Genomic DNA, 17,813 nt, shown 5'->3' with positions numbered 1-17,813 from the left:
CGGCGGGAGGGCGTGGGGAGGCAGGCCAGGCGCGCACGCTGCCGGGCGGTACAGCCATCCCCGCTGCCGCCGGGACTGGAAGTGAGACGCCGGGGCCCATAGTGAGAGCGAGCCGCCGAGAGGGTCCTGCAGCCGCCCGCACCCGGGGCGAAGCATGGCGGCCGCCAAGGTAAGCGTCGGCCCGTTGCCCCGGGGAGCATGCCGGCCGACCGGGGCCCGAGGGCTCGGGCGTTCACGTGCCGATTTGGTGTAACGGGGAAAGCAAAAAGAGAGGGGCGCGGGGCAGCTGTTCCACCTTGCAACAGCGGGGAGGGAGGAGACCGATTCTCCGGGGCAGCACATGTGGCCCATGCGGGGACGGAGGCCCGACCTTGCAGTAGAAACTTTGCCGCCTGAACCCTCCCACTTGGCTCGGGAGGGAAGTCGGTGCCGGGCTGGCGCTTGGCTGGCTGAGCCAAGGTCGGCTGAGAGAAGCCAGGTGCGCCTGGCTTGGGGAGGGCCCGGAGTCATCAGGTCCCCTCGGCCACCTCAGAGCGCACCTGCTTCTGACCCCAGTAGTTATTGACTCGGGCTGCTTCTTCCCAGCGGCACAGTCCGGGCTGAAGCCAGATCCTATTAGGTTTCAAAGGCTCCACCCTCCGGAGGGTGGGCAAGTCACGTTGACTTCCGTTTTGGAGGCTGTTCGGCATAGTGGGCCTGCGCGCGTGTGTGTAGAAACGGAGAGGGCCCCCACCCCGCCGCCGCCCCTTCTCATCCTTCTGCCTCCTCTCCCCATCTGACAACACTTACATACTGGCCTCTGAGCTTTTGAGAGGCATCTTTTTAGAAATGACAAAACAGATTGTCCTGGGAGCCTGTAACTCTTGTGAAGTTTTACTTAAAAGGAATTCTGCGTAATGCGAATCATTCACTAACCCGGAGGAAAGGCAGCTCCGACAGCTTGACCTTTCCTCTTTCACCATTTTTTGAAACCTGGACACCATTTCAGTCTCTTTGGACTCCATTTCAACTTTTCTGGCAGAATACCATATTTAGTCCCAATCACTTGAATCATTGGAATTTATTGCTTTTAATTTTAAGTTCACGAAGGCAGCCCTTTAATCAAGCCTATACAACTTCTTAGTTCATTTTAAGTGCAGTGAACTTAAATATACCCAACATTTCAAACATTTGTCCTTAATCAAAACTCTGTGATAACCCTCAAGAGGAAAACATGGCCAACACATCATACTCCTATTTATTCAAGCAAACTAATCACATTTGCAATGGAAATTGTAAGCAGACAAATATATTTAAATGCTGTTTTATGACTTAAGTTTCTCCAGGCTCCCCAAATCTGCAGACTTCTTCATGTTTCTAGACTATGTGGCCTAAGTGGCCTTTTTCTTTTCTGTAATGACTCTTGAGTTCCATCTTCAGAGGTGTGTTCTTGGATCTGTGCACGAGTGTATTTATGTGTGTGTCTGAACATATGTATATATGACTATTTTAGGTAGATTCTTTGAGGATCACTGGTATTCATTTTTGGTAGCTACATTAACCCTTTCAAACTCAATTGCTCTTGACTTTTTTTTTGCATTAAATTTGTATCCAGTCAAGATTACAAGGTTTGATATGAATTCATGACTTCTTCCAGGAGAATAGGTGAAAATAGATTCCCATGATCTATTATATTTTATATCTTTAGGTGAATTAAATAATTTTACTTAATTTGGAGATAAATCATTGAGGAACCTAAATTGAGGAATATGCATGTAATTTGAGTATAAGAAAAGGATCATGAACTAGTATGAAGTAAAATAAATGACATGGAAGCAGATTTAACTTTTTGATTGTATCTTAATTAAATGATCACATCCTATCAATAAGTGCAGTTGAATTTTCACCAAATTGTAAGGGGGAAGATGAAACATTTCATTTTTACTCTTTGGGAACTTGTGTGTGTGTTTGTTTATTCATTTAGCTTTGGCTCTTTTTGGGATTTCTCATGGCTTTCAGGATAAAGGGGAAGGAAGATGCAGCCAGGACTAAATGGAAAATAAGGATGGACTTGCTAGAGGTAACTGCATTTTCTAGCAGCCAAAGTAAAGAGGAAATGATCAGTGAAGTCAGTCAGTCACTTGGGAGAGAAGTCCCTTTGTACTGAGGGCCATTTCTCCTCATTTCCTTTTATGTGCTCTGAGCGAACTGCATTCAGAACTAGCTCATGACCACAAATCTATGTCTTTGGGTTCCATAAGGCCATTTTTTATAATGTCCCTCATTGTAGCTCCAGGGCAGTGCAGTAAATGTAGTCTTAAAAGTTCCCAAAGCAAGCTGTGCTGGTCTACCTTAGTCTAAGAATGCCTCTTAGTTAGTTGCCTTTGGGCACTGTCCTTGTGAGGTGATTCTGTCAGCTACAGGTTGGGGCTGGCAGGCTGAGTTAAAGGCTGTGCTCTTTGCCTTTTCTCCCTGTGCACTTCTTCCATGGTGCTGCACGGAGCACAGAGCCATGAGTTTAATAGCCTCGTTTACAAGTAGGATTGATGTCCCCTTTTAAACTTGAAGAGCCTGCCTAGGAGAGAGCCCACTTCAATGGAATGTCTCAGAGCTTGGGCCAAGAATCTGAAACTCAACAATTGTAGGTGAATTCCAGCACTTACTGTGGTGAATTGTTTGAATATTTAATTAAGCAGATCTGATATTTTCTGGATGAACTTAGCCACACCTAGCAGTTTCTTGATCTCTTGATCATTTATTCTGAGTTTCCTTGGTCTTTTTGTTTTTTTCTTCCAAATGTAACTAATTATTCATATCCTTCTTGCTTTAATTAGTTCAAATAGGAAGGCCTAGAGGCCAAGAATCTAGTCTTTGGTCTGCTTTTATTTCCATTTCTGCATGAAGACTTCTGCATAATGATGCAAAAGGTATTTGTTTTTTCATGAGGTAACATTGATCTAAAACTCTTATTATTTTGAGACAAACTCAAAAAACTTCCATTTTCTTGCTGCCTGCCTTTTTTAAAGGTTCCCCTGCTATATGGTAAATGGTCTGCCTGTACTATTTGTGTCATTTTCAGTATTTCTTTTAAAAACTTCAAGCACTGCCCTGCATGTAGTAAAATGTAAATGAGTTTTTAAAACATTTTTTGCAACTCCACAAAAAATGCATTTCTAAAGAGTAGTAATAAGAGGGGAACCTCCCCTTCCCCTTTGCCCCTGTTTAGTTGTAGCGAACATTCCCTCTTGGTCATTGGTTGAATTTGTACATTAATAAAGATGAAATGAAACTAGATGAAACTTAAAAGTTAGAGAATGCTCACTTGAGTTCAGGCATGAGAGATGTTCAGATGTAAAACAGGACATGGACCGGTAATCTGGGTCTAGAACTAAAAGAAAGAAATTTGGAGCAAATTAAAGCATTAATAATAATGAAAATTTGGTCTGTAGGACTAGAGCACTTAGTACTGATACTGTATTCTTGGAGGAGTTGTTGCTCCGATCACTGATTGCTTCAGAGTGTGTATTATCTTCTTTCTAATGTTCCATATGGGACTAAACCGGGGATATGAAAATGAATTGGTCTTCTTTTGGGCCTTCTAGAAAACCACAACTATCCTACAGCCTGAATCCTCTCTTGGAAATGCCCTGAGTAGTGGTTAGTGCCATAACAGGAGCTATGGAAGCATCGGGGAAGGAAACCATTTCCGTGGGGGTAGGAGGAGGAAACACCTCAAAGGTGGTGGTATTTTAGCAAGAATGGAAGGGGAAAGAGGGCAGACCCATTCCGGTGATAAGAAGCCACAAGTGTAAGGCATAGAAGTGACAGCTCTTGCTACATGCAGGGGATAGGATAGCAGGTAATGAAGTCCACAGAAGCGCAGCGAACACTTCCTGAGTGCTTACTAGATAAGAGAGTTGATCTAAGTCTTCTTGTTAGTAAGTTACCTACTGCCTGTAGCAGTCCTATAAGTTACATGCCATCATCCATGGTTTACAGATGGTGACTGTAACATCTTGGACACCAAGAGTTGATATAAGTGGCCGAAGAGCAGATAATTAGGAAGTGAAGGAACTGGAGTTCAGATCCAGCCATTCTGGCTCCAAAGTATGCTCTTACCCTCTGCCCCATAGTTTCTGCCTGCCTGGCTGTTTGGGTAGAGGGTAGAGCGAATGAGAGAGGGGAGATGGCGTAGGAGGGGAAATTGGGTGCTTCAGAGTAAGCCAGATTGTATTTAAGAACCACTTACACAGTGCCTGCTGTGTGCCAGGCACTTTCCCAAGTGCCTTACAAATAATAACTCAATTACTTTCCATAGTACCAAGAAGGGTGCTCTCTCTTTTTGTCCTTATTTTAACAGGTGAGAAAACTAGGTCCAGAAAGGTTAAGTAATTTCCTTAAAGTTATATAGCAAATAAATGATACAGCCTGGATTTGAACGCTACAAGTATGTTTTCAGTCTTTGCTCTTAACTAGTCCCCTCCTCTCCCAGGCCTTAAAAAGAGTTCTGTTTGCAAAGGTGCATGTGAGAATTCACATGTTATCAGTTATGTATGGGTATTTCCTGGTCATCCTAGTCCAGTAGTTTGTAGCATGTTGCGACACTTGGTATATGTTTCATTGCAGTGTTGATTTGCTATGTCTTTCTTTAAAAAATTTTTTTGATGTTTATTTATTTTTGACAGGAAGAGAGAGAGAGAAAGAGAGAGGGAGAGGGAGAGGGAGAGAGGCAGAGCTTGAGTAGAAGAGGGGCAGAGAGAGAAGGAGACACAGAATCCAAAGCAGGCTCTAGTCTCAGCTGTCAGCACAGAGACCAATGTGGGGCTCAAACTTACAAGCTGTGAGATCATAACCTGAGCCGAAGTCAGACGTTTAACCGACTGAGCCACTCAGGGGCCCCTGGCTTTCTTTAAAAAAAAATTTTTTTTTAACGTTTACTTATTTTTGAGAGAGAGAGATTGAGAGAACGAGCAAGCAAGTGAGCGAGTGCAGGGGTGGGGCAGAGAGAGAGGGAGACAGAATCTGAAGCAGGCTCCAGGCTCTGAGCTGTCAGCACAGAGCCAGACTAGGGTCTCGAACTCATGAACCACAAGATCGTGACCTGAGCCAAAGCTGGCGTCTTCACTGACTGAGCCACCCAGGCACCCTGATTGCTATGGCTTTCAAACCAGATTGCTCAGGTCAAGAACTGTCATATACCTTTTTTAAAAAAATAGCCTTATTGAGAATTCATGTACCATACAATTCACTCTTTTAAAGTGCACAATTCAGTAGTTTTCATATATTCATAGAGTTGTGCAGCTATCTGTGCTGTCATGTGCGTTTGTAAAAATCTTAATCCAGTGTTCACTACTTAGGACTCGGACTGTACATTTAACCTCTGTGCTTTTCTCATTTCTCATTCTGTAGCAATTGCCCTATTCAGAGGTTTGTTAATTAGGATGAAATGTGATTTGAGTTTATTAAGGATATTCTTCAAATGGAAAGTTTCTCTTCCTTATGGTAAAACCACTAGGTATTTGGTGCTAACATAAGAAAGCAGACCAGTTTTTGTGCTAGACAGCAAGGAAAGTAAGTTTAAGGGGCACCTGGGTGGCTCAGTCGGTTAAGCCTCCCACTTCAGCTCAGGTCAGATCTCACTGCTTGTGGATTTGAGCCCCCCGTCAGGCTCTGTGCTGACAGTTCAGAGCCTGGAGCCTGATTTGGATTCTGTGTCTTCCTCTCTCTCTCTGCCCCTCCCCCATTCACACTCTATCTCTCCCTCAAAACTGAAAAAAAAAAAGTTAAAAGAAAGTTTGAATTGTTTTTATGCTACCATGATGGTGGTAAGTTTCTGTGGTTCTACTGAGGTTTGGATTTAGAATTTCTTAAATTGATGGAGCAGGTGAGGAACGGAGTTTAAATAAAACAGTGGTCCTCTCTCCTCCCCCCCAGGCCTATCCCTTCTTGCTAGGTAAAGAAACAGAGTCCCAGAAAAGTTTGTAATTGGACCATGTCCCTGTGAAACGCTTTTACTTTTTGCATACAGGCCACATGCCTTTGCCAATGTTGGTCAGCAAATAGAAAAGTGGGGGGTGAAAGGGGGGGTTGGGAAGGGTTCAAAGCCAAAGTATAGTGTAAGAAAATCAGGGAGCTGGTCTTTTTGGATATTGAGTTCTCTATAAGACTGATGGAAGAGCTCTGACTCCACCTTCTTTGACCTGTTGTCCTATGTCCGGCCTCTGCTTTTGTTGAGTTCTCACATGGAATCATTCCTCCCTGAGTTTTCCAATATCTATGAGGATTAGGCCTACTAAGCATGGTTTCTTCCTACTCTAGCCCAGCATATGCTGCCTCACAAGCACCCATCCTTCTTGCAGGGATGCCTTGGATGCCTTTGGGTGGGTCTTGGAACAGAGGAATGTGTGAATCTGCATCTATGTGTGCTGGTTTTGCTGGGGAGTGAGGAGGATGTGCCCTTGCTGCTGCGATAAAATTCCTTTTGCAAATGTATTTAACAGCAACTGAGCAAGCTCTGTTTCCATGGCCTGTTTAACCAGACCTTCTTGTTGGGTTAAATCGCCCCAGTTTATGGTGGCTCTGGTCTGTTACCTCAGAATTATTCCCAGCGGTTTATTTGTAGCGTGGTGGTCTGGTTTGTTGATTAGAAACGTTTACAAGATAGAGGACTCGTACTCACCATTTCCTTTGGAAATTTGCTGTGCAATTGCATGAGTGAAAAATAGGCTCGGATGGTTCCTTTTGAGTTTAGGTGCTGACAACATAGCAAAGTTGGCAGTGTTGAAATTTTTAGTGATTTAACCTAAATAAACCACTCTATTTAATGACTGTTATTAGGCCATTAGCTTTGTCTTGATTTCCACATGTAGTCACAGTTTCCACATGTTATCCATGAAAATTGTTGACTTGATATAAGAGTCAGATATTTCAAGATACACTTACTGTTCTACGGTCAAATGTCTTTTGCATAAGACTTACGCAGTACAATTTGTAAGAAAACTGTAGAAGTAAGTATAGGGGAGGGAAAAGTTTTCCTGGATTCTCCTAGGGTTCCTGGCTGGATCTGAAAGTTAAACTGACAATAACAGAAGAAACGTATACAACGTTTATTGAATTTTTACATGTACATGGGAGCCTTCACAGGAGAATGAAGACCCAAAGAAGGGGCCGGAGTAGGAAGGTTTTATTCCTTTTACACAAAGAAAGAGTGGATTTGTGAAGAATTGACAAGACAGAGGCGTCTTGTAAATCTGACTAGTAAATGGTGAAGAAGGAACTAGGAGATAAGGATTAGTTTAGCAAGGTCTGTTTGTACAGCTTTCTGGGCCCCCAGTTCCCATCTCTGGTGATAAGAATGTCTTTTCTCCTCCTGGTGCAGCAAGGGTACCCTTCACATGGGAATTCTGTGACTGATGTCAGGAAAGAGGGTTGTGGGGAGAAGGTCAAAGTGAGCTTCTTGCATCGGCTGTTTTCTCAGACTCCTTCAGCTTAAGATTCTCCATATGCCAAGATGCTATGTTGTGGGGCAGGTTGTCCTGAACCCCGTCGTGAGCCCGATTTGAACATGCTTATAGCCCCAGGTACCAGTTTAGAAGTTTCTTCCAAGTCAGACACGTGATATTTATATGTCTGATTCTGGTCACAGTTGTAGGCTGAGCAGCAGAGTTCAGACTGCTTTCTTATGTGGGAAGAGGCTGCAAGAATGTTTTGTTTATTTATTTATTTTTAAATCAGTAGCTCTGGTTTCCTGAGGAGCTAGACAGGAGTGGTTATATGCCCACTGCTTCCACTAATGGTAAGAACTTGGACAAATCTTACTTCTCTGGATGCTTAGAATCACCTTATGGAAACAGGGACCACTTGTGTGTGACGAGCAAATGCAGTATAACATATGAAAACACTGCAGATTATCAAGTGCCATAGGAATGTCAAGAAATGATATTGTAGGCTGTGGGACGTTTCTGCTTAACTGAACATGGCGGGACTAAGATATTACTTGACTTACCTGAACAAAACGTAGTGTGCTTTTCTTGAGCTGGTGATAACCATTCAGTATTCACCGTAATGGCCAGCCTGTGTGGCTGCTTAGCTGCATTCTCTGAGTGGTCTTCCTGGAGCGTGGCTATTGGAAGTTTTGGTCCATGGACCCGCAGCATTGGTTTACTTGGGAGCTTGTTAGAATTGCAGCATTTTCTGAGGAACTTCCATACTGTTTTCCAGAGTGGCTGCACCAGTTTGCATTCCCAGCAGCAGCACAAAAGGGTTCTCCTTTCTCCACATCCTCACCAACATCTGTTGTTGCCAGAGTTGTTCATTTTAGCCATTCTGACAGGTGTGAGGTGGTATCTCATTGTGGTTTGATTTGTAGTTCCCTGATGATGAGTGATGTTGAGCATCTTTTCATGTGTCTGTTAGCCATCTGGATGTCTTCTTTGGAAAAGTATCTGTTCATCGCCCATTTCGTTACTGGATTATTTGTTTTTTGGGTGTTTGATAGGTTCTTTATAGATTTTGGATACTAACCCTTTATCCAATACATCATTTGCAAATATCTTCTCCCATTCGGTCAGTTGCCCTTTAGTTTTGTTGATATATTTTTTATCTTGATGGGATCCCAGTAGTTCATTTTTGCTATTGTTTCCCTTGCCTTCAGAGACATGTTGACTAAGAAGTTGCTCTGGCTGAGGTCAAAGAGATTGTTGCTTGATTTCTCCTGTAGGATTTTGATAGTTTCCTGTCTTACAATTAGGTCTTTCAATCCATTTTCAGTTTATTTTTGTGTATGGTGTAAGAAAGTGGTCCAGATTCATTCTTCTGCATATTTCTGTCCAGTTTTCCCAGCACCATTTGCTGAAGAGACTGTCTTTTTTCCATTGGATATTCTTTCCTGCTTTGTCAAAGATTAGTTGGCCATACGTTTGTGGGTCCACTTCTGGCTTTTCTGTTCTGTTCCATTGATCTGTGTGTCTGCTTTTGTGCCAGTACCATACTGTCTTGATGATTACAGCTTTGTAATACAGCGTGATGTCTGGAATTGTGATGCCTCCTGCTTTGGTTTTCCTTTTCAACGTTACTTTGGGTATTTGGAGTCTTTCTTGTTCTATACAAATTTTAGACTTGTTTGTGAGGAATGCTGGTGTTATTTTGATAGGGATTGTAAACTACCCGATGATCCAGCAATTGGACTGCTAGATATTTATCTGAAGGAGAAAAAAATGTTGATTTGAAGGGGCACGTGCCCCCAGTGTTTATAGCACACTATCAACAGTAGCCAAATTGTGGAAAGAGCCCAAATGTCCATTGACTGACAAATGGATAAAGACGATGAGGTAAGTATATACAATGGAATATTACTCAGTGATGAAAAAGAGTGAAATCTTGCCATCTGTGACAGCATGGATGGCACTAGAGTGTATAATGCTAAGTGAAATAAGTCAGTCAGAGAAAGACAAATACCATATGATTTCACGTATACATGGAATTTAAGAAACAAAACAGATGAACATGGGGAAGGGAAGGAAAAATACGATAAAAACAGAGAGGGAGGCAAACCGTAAGAGACTGTTAAATACAGGGAACAAACTGAGGGTTGTAGGAGGGGTGATGGGTGGGGGGATGGGCTAAATGGACGATGAGCACGGAGGGGGCCACTTGCTGGGATGAGCACCAGGTGTTCTATGTAAGTGATGAATCACTAAATTCTACTCCTGAAGTCATTATTACACTATATGTTAACTAACTTGGATTTAAATAAAATTAAAAAATTAAAAATAGAATTGCAGCTTTTTTGGACTTGGGCCAGGACAAAGATTCGGTTGCATTAGAATCTACATTTCAATTAGGTCCCCATGGGACTGTATGCACATTAAAGCTTAAAGAATATTGGTCTGGAGCTCTCATTACTGTATAGTTAAATGTAGCTACCTTTCTAAAGCAAGGGTGCAGCAACTTGTGAATTGGTTGTAAGTTAGTCCAGGTTTTTGCCAAATTAAATACATAGTGATAAAATTCAGTATAAATTTTAGGGTTTTTAGGGATTAATTTTGATTCCACATTGGGGTCAGGGTATTATTTTTGGAACACATCTCTGAATTATTATTTAAGGAAATGTGTGATTTTTATACAAGGATTGTACTTTTCTCCATTTCTTAACTACCCACTCATACTTAATGTTCCTGAATATGAACTTGTGCATATTCTCTTTTTTGACATTTTCTCCTGAAGGTCACAGGGACCTCAGTTCTGAAACCATTGCCCTGTCTTCCTTATTTCTGGCCTGATGGAACCCTTCTGTCCCATCCCTTTCTTCCTGTAGCACCTTCTGTCAGCTTTCATGATGTCCCCTCTCATGGGTCGCTTCTTAACTAATATTATTGTTTTTTCTATCTCCTTTGTGGGCTTCTTTTCATCCTTCTGTCTCCCCTGAAGTGCTGGTGTCCTGAGATTGTCCTCCCCCTGGAGGTTGATGGCTCTGCGTAACTCAGTCCGGGCAGCTATTTGTTGGAAATCTCAACTTTCCTGCCTCAGGGATATTTCAAATTCTGCTTACCTAGAATTGAATTCACCTTCTTGGTCATTCCTATCTTTCAGTTTGTAAATTAGCTTTCCTGCTGGTTAAAATGTCTGTTGAGTTCAATTAAGCATCTGTTATGGCAGCCAGGAAAGACCATCAGCAGAAATTTGAATGTGGATAAAGAGATGGGTCCATGAAACACTTCTCCTGCCCTTCTAGTGTCCTGTCTCTTCCATTTATGTCCAGGTCCTCATTGCCTTTTAGCTACAGCGTTTCTATAGCTTCCAGGCTAGTTTTGCCTTTGGTCTGTTCCTTTTCCTTCCGTCTCCATGCTGCCCAGAACTGTCAAAGGCAGCTTCTCAGATTGGCTCTTGTTACCATGCTAATAGCAGTACTGTGTTCATGTGGACAGCACCTAATGGTGTTTTTTTTTTAATGTTTATTTATTTTTTAGAGAGAGAGAGAGAGAGAGAGAATGAGAGGGAGGGAGTGGGAGAAGGGGAGGGGCAGAGAGACACAGAATTCAAAGCAGGCTCCAGGCTGTGAGCTGTCAGCACAGAGCCTGATCCAGGGCTTAAACTCATAAACTGAGAGAACATGACCTGAGCCGAAGTCGGCCATTCAACGGACTGAACCATCCAGGTTCCCCAGCACCTAACAATTTTTAAAAGATGTATTTATTCATGTGTGCGATTGATACCAACTATCTGTCAGCTCATACTGTAGTGGGCTTCTAAAATGACTAAACTATCATACTTGTTTTCAAGAACTCACAGTGTATAGGGATTAAAATATGAAGATAATATGAAGACCCAAACTTCATTATTTTATCTTCATTCTCAACAGGGTACTAGGGAAGGTACTTGTAGCCTCATCTAACAGGAAACTTAAGGTTCTGAAAGATTATGCAAATAACAATAACAATAGGCACTGTTCTAGGCACTCTGTATATGAAATAATTTAGTCTTCTCAGCAGTTTTATGACCTGCAAGTGCTGTTCTTACCTCCATTATACAGATGTGCAACTGCATCTGAGCAGAGTATTTGATATTTAAGTCTCTTGAGGACGGAGAGGTTAAATGATTTGTCCCAGGGCACAGTTTAGAATTGGCAGATTTGAAGACAGGCAGCTGAGGCCAGAGTCCATGCACATAACCATTGTATGACACTGCCTTCTTTAATTTACTTTGTTACACAGTGTAGTTTCGTGTTGCCTGCAGAATAAAATTTAATCTCTTTAGCCAGCTAATGCCTCTTTGGTCTTGGCTGTTGTCTACTTTTCCAGTATTACTGCACACTCATTCCCTTCAAATATCCATCACAGTTTTTTTATGAATGGGACCCCTGTTTACATTCCTTGCCATAAAGCTATGACAGCAGTGTAGCAGGGATAAAAGGGAGCCTGTTTGTTTGTTATTTTACCTTAGAACTCAGTCAGAGACAGGAAAGTTTCTTGTCATTTCTCAATACTGGTCAGCTGGTTTTCTTTTTCAGTTCTCTTTAGTTCTTAAGAAAAGTGGTCTTAGTTTTATTTTGCCATTCATTGAAGCACCTGTCAGGATGTTAAAATCCATGTCCTAAGTTTATAGGTTTTACAGTTGGTTTGTTCTAATCAAGATTCAGACACAAGCCACACATGGCATTTGATATGGCTTTTAAATCTTGTTAATCTATATGTTCTCCTACCTCCCTTATTCTGTTTCCTTGAAGTTTATTTGATGAGGGAATTGGGTCATCTTTCCTGTGGTTTCCTACAATTTGGATTTTGCTGATGGCATCCCCCTGATGTTCTTCTGTCCCCAGTATTTTCTGACGAGTGATAGATCTGGAGGCTTGATCAAGTTTAGGATTTTATTTATTTTTATTTTTTGTGTTTGGCTAGAGTACCTCCTAAGAGGTAGTCTTTCAGGTTATGGGGTACTTGGTACTGGGTACAACATCAGGGGACATGTAATTCTTGGTTATTTTCCTGTGTTGTTATGTTTGATAAGTGGGGCTTGGATGTTGCTTTTCTATGCCAGCAACGTTTTGCATAATGGCTTATTCTATTTTTAAAATTTATTTATTTATTTTGAGAGAGAGAGAGAGAGAGAGAGAATGCCAGGCAGGCTCCACAGTGTCAGTGCAGACCCTGATGCAGGGCTTAAACTCACAAACCATGAGATCATCACCTGAGCCCAAGTCAGACACTTTGACTGAGCTACTCAGGCACCCCAGAATGGCTTATTTTAGTTGGCTAAATTTTAATAATATTCTTGTATATTATTATTTTTATTCTTTAAATACATGCATGCATTTATATATGCATATATATTACAGTGAGTGTGTATTATAATTCTTACAAAAAATCATGGCTATTAAAATCATTTGGATATTAATGGCTGTAGGGTTTGTTTGGAATGGTAAAATGATTAGTGCTGATGGTGGTCCAATATTATGAATACATGAAATGCCACTGAATTGTACACTTAAAAATGGTTAAAGTGTTGTTTTATGTATGTTTTACCACAATAAAAACAAATCAATTATAGATGGATTGTAACACATTGAATTAAAAAATAAAACCCAATACCATAATTCCATGAGTGAATAGTGTTCATGCCCCAAAAAGTGAAAGTGCGGTAGAGGGTGGGAAGTAAAGATCTTATTTACTGAAGAATGCTAACTAAAAAAGTTAGAAAGCTTGAATGAATTAGAAAAAGGAAAAAAAAATCATTTTGCAATCTGTAGGTAATAATGGATTCGGGCAAGAGTCTCCAATGGATACTAAAATGATTCAGTGAAAGATAGTTGGAATTCCTATTGACTAAAAGTATCTCCCTGTAAATTACTTATTAATTATAAAGGGGGACAGTGTACCTTTAGAATGAAGGACTCTGCCTCAATCTGTGATCCAATTTAACATCATCAGGAAATGGGTCAAGCTAGCATCACCAACCCATTTATGCGATGTAGTAAGAAGTACCCGACCCACATGACTTTTGGAGAATTCTTGCTACCAGCGTTGAATCTGAATTTAATCATGGAGAAACAGACAAATTCAGAAAGTAGGACTTTCTGTAAGAAAGTCTGATTTCAAAAATGTCAGTATTAAGAATGAAAAGGCTAGATTAAAGGAGACCTCGAAAGAGACATGACAGCCAAATGCAGTGCTTAGACTTGGATCCAAAATAAATAAAACAGTAAAATAAGTAAATAAAAGAATGTGCAGTTAGTGTAATTCAAATAAGGAGTATATGTTAAGTACTTCTATATTAGTTTACTAGGGCTGCTATTAGAAAGTACCACAGACAGAATGACTTAGATGACAGAAACTTATATTCTCACAAATTGGGAGGCCAGAGGTCTGAGACCAAGGTGTTGGCAGAGTTGGTAAGGTGAGAGAAGATTTGGAAGAGCTCCTTGGCTCCTAGGGGCCTTTTCCTCCCTGTGTCCTCACATGGTCTTTCCATCGTGTCTGTGTCATCATTTGGTTTCTTGCGAGAATTCACACACTTACTTTGTTGCAGGTTGATGTTGACTCTGAGTTTGAGGATTTCACTTCTTTCTGTTGTTTATCATCTCTGTTCCAGAATTAAAGCTCAGCCCCTGGTTATCTTTTTTGGTGGTTCTTAGAGATTTGTCGGCCCTATTTTGGTGTCCACCAGCAGTTCGAGAAGAGCCTGGTCTTGACCTTTGTCCAATTTTCTGTTGGATTATTTGTCTTTTCACATTGATTTGTTCTAAGAGCACTTTTAAATTAAGAAACTTGGCCCTTTGTCCTGTCTGTTGCACATTTTTTTTCATAGTTGTTTGATGTTTAACTGGTTCATACTCACTTTTGATTTTTTTTATGTTACATATTTATTAATCTTTTTGTTTACAGATTCTGGGCTATCAGTCATGTTTAAATATAGCTTCCCCACTTAATATAAGAAACCACTTGTGTTTTTCTAGTACTCTTTCTTTTGGAGGATTATTTACTAATTATCTGCGGTTATTTTGATATAAGATGAAAGGTAGGGAACCAGTTTAATTTTTGTTGTTGTTCAACTTCAGGAGGTCACGAACCTTCACTAGTGCCACATCACCAGCCAGCGTGACTTGCTGTCAGCTCAGCCCAGACCCGCTGCTGGCTTAGATTGTACAGAGAAAACACCATCAGTTGAGAAAGCCAAAAGAGTCTCCCCTTGGGGCTCATGTGCCCTCCAATGACTCAGTCAGCTCTTCCAGTAGGAATATGGAACTGGTGTCACTGGGAAGCGTGGCACTGCTAGATTCTGCCCCAGGGCACTCTACTTTCATTCAGTCCGTTCTTCCCCAGCCACTCCCCTCACCCCTCACAAATGAGAACATGGTAGGTCATATTGCTGGTTAGTGATAGGGTGAGAATTTAAGTGTCCATTTGCAAAGCCCATAAAATAGGGGCAGGTAGCATTCTGCAGGGAAATCTGGCTGGACAGTCTGAAAAATCTTCGCAGAAGAATTGGCATTTGACTTAGGTCTTGAAAGAACTGCAGCATTTAAAAATTTTCCAGAATGTACCAAAAAAAAAAAATATACCAAACCCCCATGTTCCTATCTAGTCAGTTTCAGGGATTAGCTTATGGCCAGTATTGTTGAATTTATGCCATACTGTCTCTCTTCTATCCATTCCCCTGATATTTTCAAAGGAAATCCCCAATATATTGTATATATAAATGTCATCTCTAAAGTGTATATCTCTAAAACAGATTTTTAAAATGAACAACCAAAATGCTATCATACCTAAAAAATTCATTGATTCTTCAATATGATCAAATATCTATTCCATACACATTTTACACATTTCCCCATTTCTTATGCTGTGCCCAAGTTTTTAAATCACCCCAAATCACCCCAAATCACCCCAAAACAAACACCAGAGACTGCTAGGGAGACCGAGTCACGCCTGCAAAAGCAAAGGGCCTTTATTACAAGCTTAAGCTCGGGCTCACAGTCTCCAGCCAACCCGCTGGCCATGTGGAGAGAGCCCCCAACAAAAGCAGGGAAGGGCCTTTTATACCTTTGGGAGGGGGAGTTGCAGGAAATACAGCGATCCAATCCCTAACCCCCATCAATACTGGCAGTTGTGGGAGCCAGTCACACCATCTGGAGCACTGACCAATCAGAGTGGGCCCAGGACGCCCCACGTGGGGCGTGACTAGGCCCGCCTCTAGAGAGGTCAAAGGTATCGGCAGTCCTCCCCCCATTGGGTGCGGCAGGAGTGTCCCTCCTTAAGGTGCGCCCTTTCAGGAGTAGCCTGCGCCTTCCCCTTTAAGTACAGGGGAAGGCTGGATCCGACCTGCGGCCAGCGGGGGACTGCTCCCCGCCTAGGCCGCTGGGCGCATCTCCACCATGGAGGTGCGCCACAACCGGCTCCGGGAAGGCTGGGACGGCCCGGTGGTGAGGGCCGGATCGGACCTGCATCCTTACACTTATAAATTTTTAAATAGTTTTTTTTTTTTTTATCAAGCCTCTTCTTTTTATTCGGAAAACACTGTATCTTATATAAAGGTTTCAAGGTGGGAAAACAAGGCAGCTGACCTAGGTCGGTTGCTAGGAAACAGGGTTAAGGGATTAAAGCTAGGGTAAAGAAGGAAAATCTTAAAAAGTTTTTTCAATTGTTATCTAAACAAGGCCCAGGCATCACAATTAGTTGATGTGTCTTAATTTCTTTTTTTCATGCCTTGGTTCTCTTGCTCTTTCGTCTCTCCTCTCCTTTCTTCTTCTGAAAGCCAGTATATCATAATGGTTGAAATCCTGGACTCTGTGTTCAAAGTATGGCTCTGGGCAAGTTACTCTGTTTGTACCTCGGTCTCCTCATTTATAAAAAGGGGCCTAGTTGTATTTCTTTCCTGGGTCAGTGTGCTCATGTTTGCGCAGCTCAGAGCCAGGCCTGGGACATAGTAAGCTTTACAGAAACGTGAACTGTGGGTTTGGAAACAGAGAAGTTGGTCAGAGTAACATCAAAAGTGGACTGTGGGAGAGAGCAGAAGAGGACTCACGTGAGTGAGATTTTGTGCAGTCCCTTAGGAAGAGAATCCTGGCTATGCAAAGGGCTCCTATGCTTTTTCTTTCGGCTTCCTCCTGGGTTCTTGACTATTTTTCCGTTATATGATGTTGTTGCGCCGTGGAATTTTGAGCAGGTAAGGTATTATTTAGTGGAAGCAACTTTTCTCTTGTCCTTTTGGTTTGCCGCTTTCCCTTCCTCTACATTTATTAAGTTCGCTGTTCTCTCTCAGAAGCCATTTCAACTTTCTCTGGCATTATCTGGGCTCCAGCAACTTGTGATCTCCTAAGTAGAACCTTTCAGCACTTTATAAATATGTCATATACTTTTTATATTCCTTTGTTCCCCACCAAGAACGTACATCCCAGGCTTCAGAACAGCACAATCAGTTTTTATTCATTTAAGGAGCAGTAGTAATTTGACGCTTGCTAATATGTAACAAATTATATTGGAAGCTGTAATTACAATTGCAGCTGGTTCCTAATTATACTGTAACCTTGATGCTTTAAAAAAATTAAGACTGAGTTCAACCTGTAATAGTGAAAAATAATATTCTACAGTAGGCAGGTCTACCTTCTACTGAACCATGAGCATTTATGTATCATAATGCTAAATTAAAAGTACTTTTTTTTGATAGAGGGCACAAGTGAGTGAGGGGCAGAGAAAAAGAGAGAATCCCATGAGGGGCAGAGAGAGGGAGAGGAAAAGAGAGAGAAAGGGCTCATGTTTACCCAATCTCACAAACTGTGAGATTATGACCTGAGTCAAAGTCAGAGGCTTAACCCACTGAGGCACCCAGGTGTCCCTAAAAGACTTTATTTTGAATTACTTTGGCCTACAGTGTTGTCTAGTAGTACCCTTCATAAGGATAGCTTCAAGTCCCCATCCTGGCTTGCCAAATTCTTGGCACATCCTACAGGTATTATAATTAGTGTCAGAACAACCTGGGCTCTTGGGTCATTTTTGACTCTCTGATTTACTACTACTCACTTAAGACTAAGAGTCTTATATCCTCAATTTCCTTATCTGAAAAAAGGTCATATTAATGACTCTTCACCTTAAATAGTTTTAGTGATGTTTAAATGAGGTCAGATGTAAAGCCTTCTAGCACCATACCTAGCATAGAGTTAAGGACCCAATAAAAGTTAGCTGGTAAGTGTTCATTGCTATAATCAATAATGAACAATCCAGCTTCAAAGGCCTTTACCTCTGCAACCCCCAACTCCAACAGAGCAATGGTTTTAGTTGTGTCACCACGATAATTTGTGATAACACATATCTCCACTCACATTGTACCAAGCGCTCATTGAT

General features: G+C 41.6%; 1 protein-coding gene across 2 annotated transcripts in view; it reads left to right on the top strand.

The window, feature by feature from the left end:
* Nucleotides 1-25: 25 nt before the first annotated feature.
* SLC25A13 (solute carrier family 25 member 13) overlaps nt 26-17,813 on the top strand; it is a 182,519-nt gene continuing 164,731 nt past the window's right edge. For both annotated transcript variants that reach the window (XM_029929328.1, XM_029929320.1), the window contains exon 1: nt 26-169. In XM_029929328.1, the coding sequence (XP_029785188.1) occupies nt 155-169 (15 nt within the window). In that variant the 5' untranslated portion in view covers nt 26-154. The remainder of the gene's footprint in view (nt 170-17,813) is intronic.

Source organism: Suricata suricatta, chromosome 2 (genome assembly GCF_006229205.1).
Source record: "Suricata suricatta isolate VVHF042 chromosome 2, meerkat_22Aug2017_6uvM2_HiC, whole genome shotgun sequence".
Taxonomy (NCBI): domain Eukaryota; kingdom Metazoa; phylum Chordata; class Mammalia; order Carnivora; family Herpestidae; genus Suricata; species Suricata suricatta.
The sequence above is the reverse complement of the archived record's forward strand: the minus strand, read 5'-3'. Positions and strand labels throughout refer to the sequence as shown.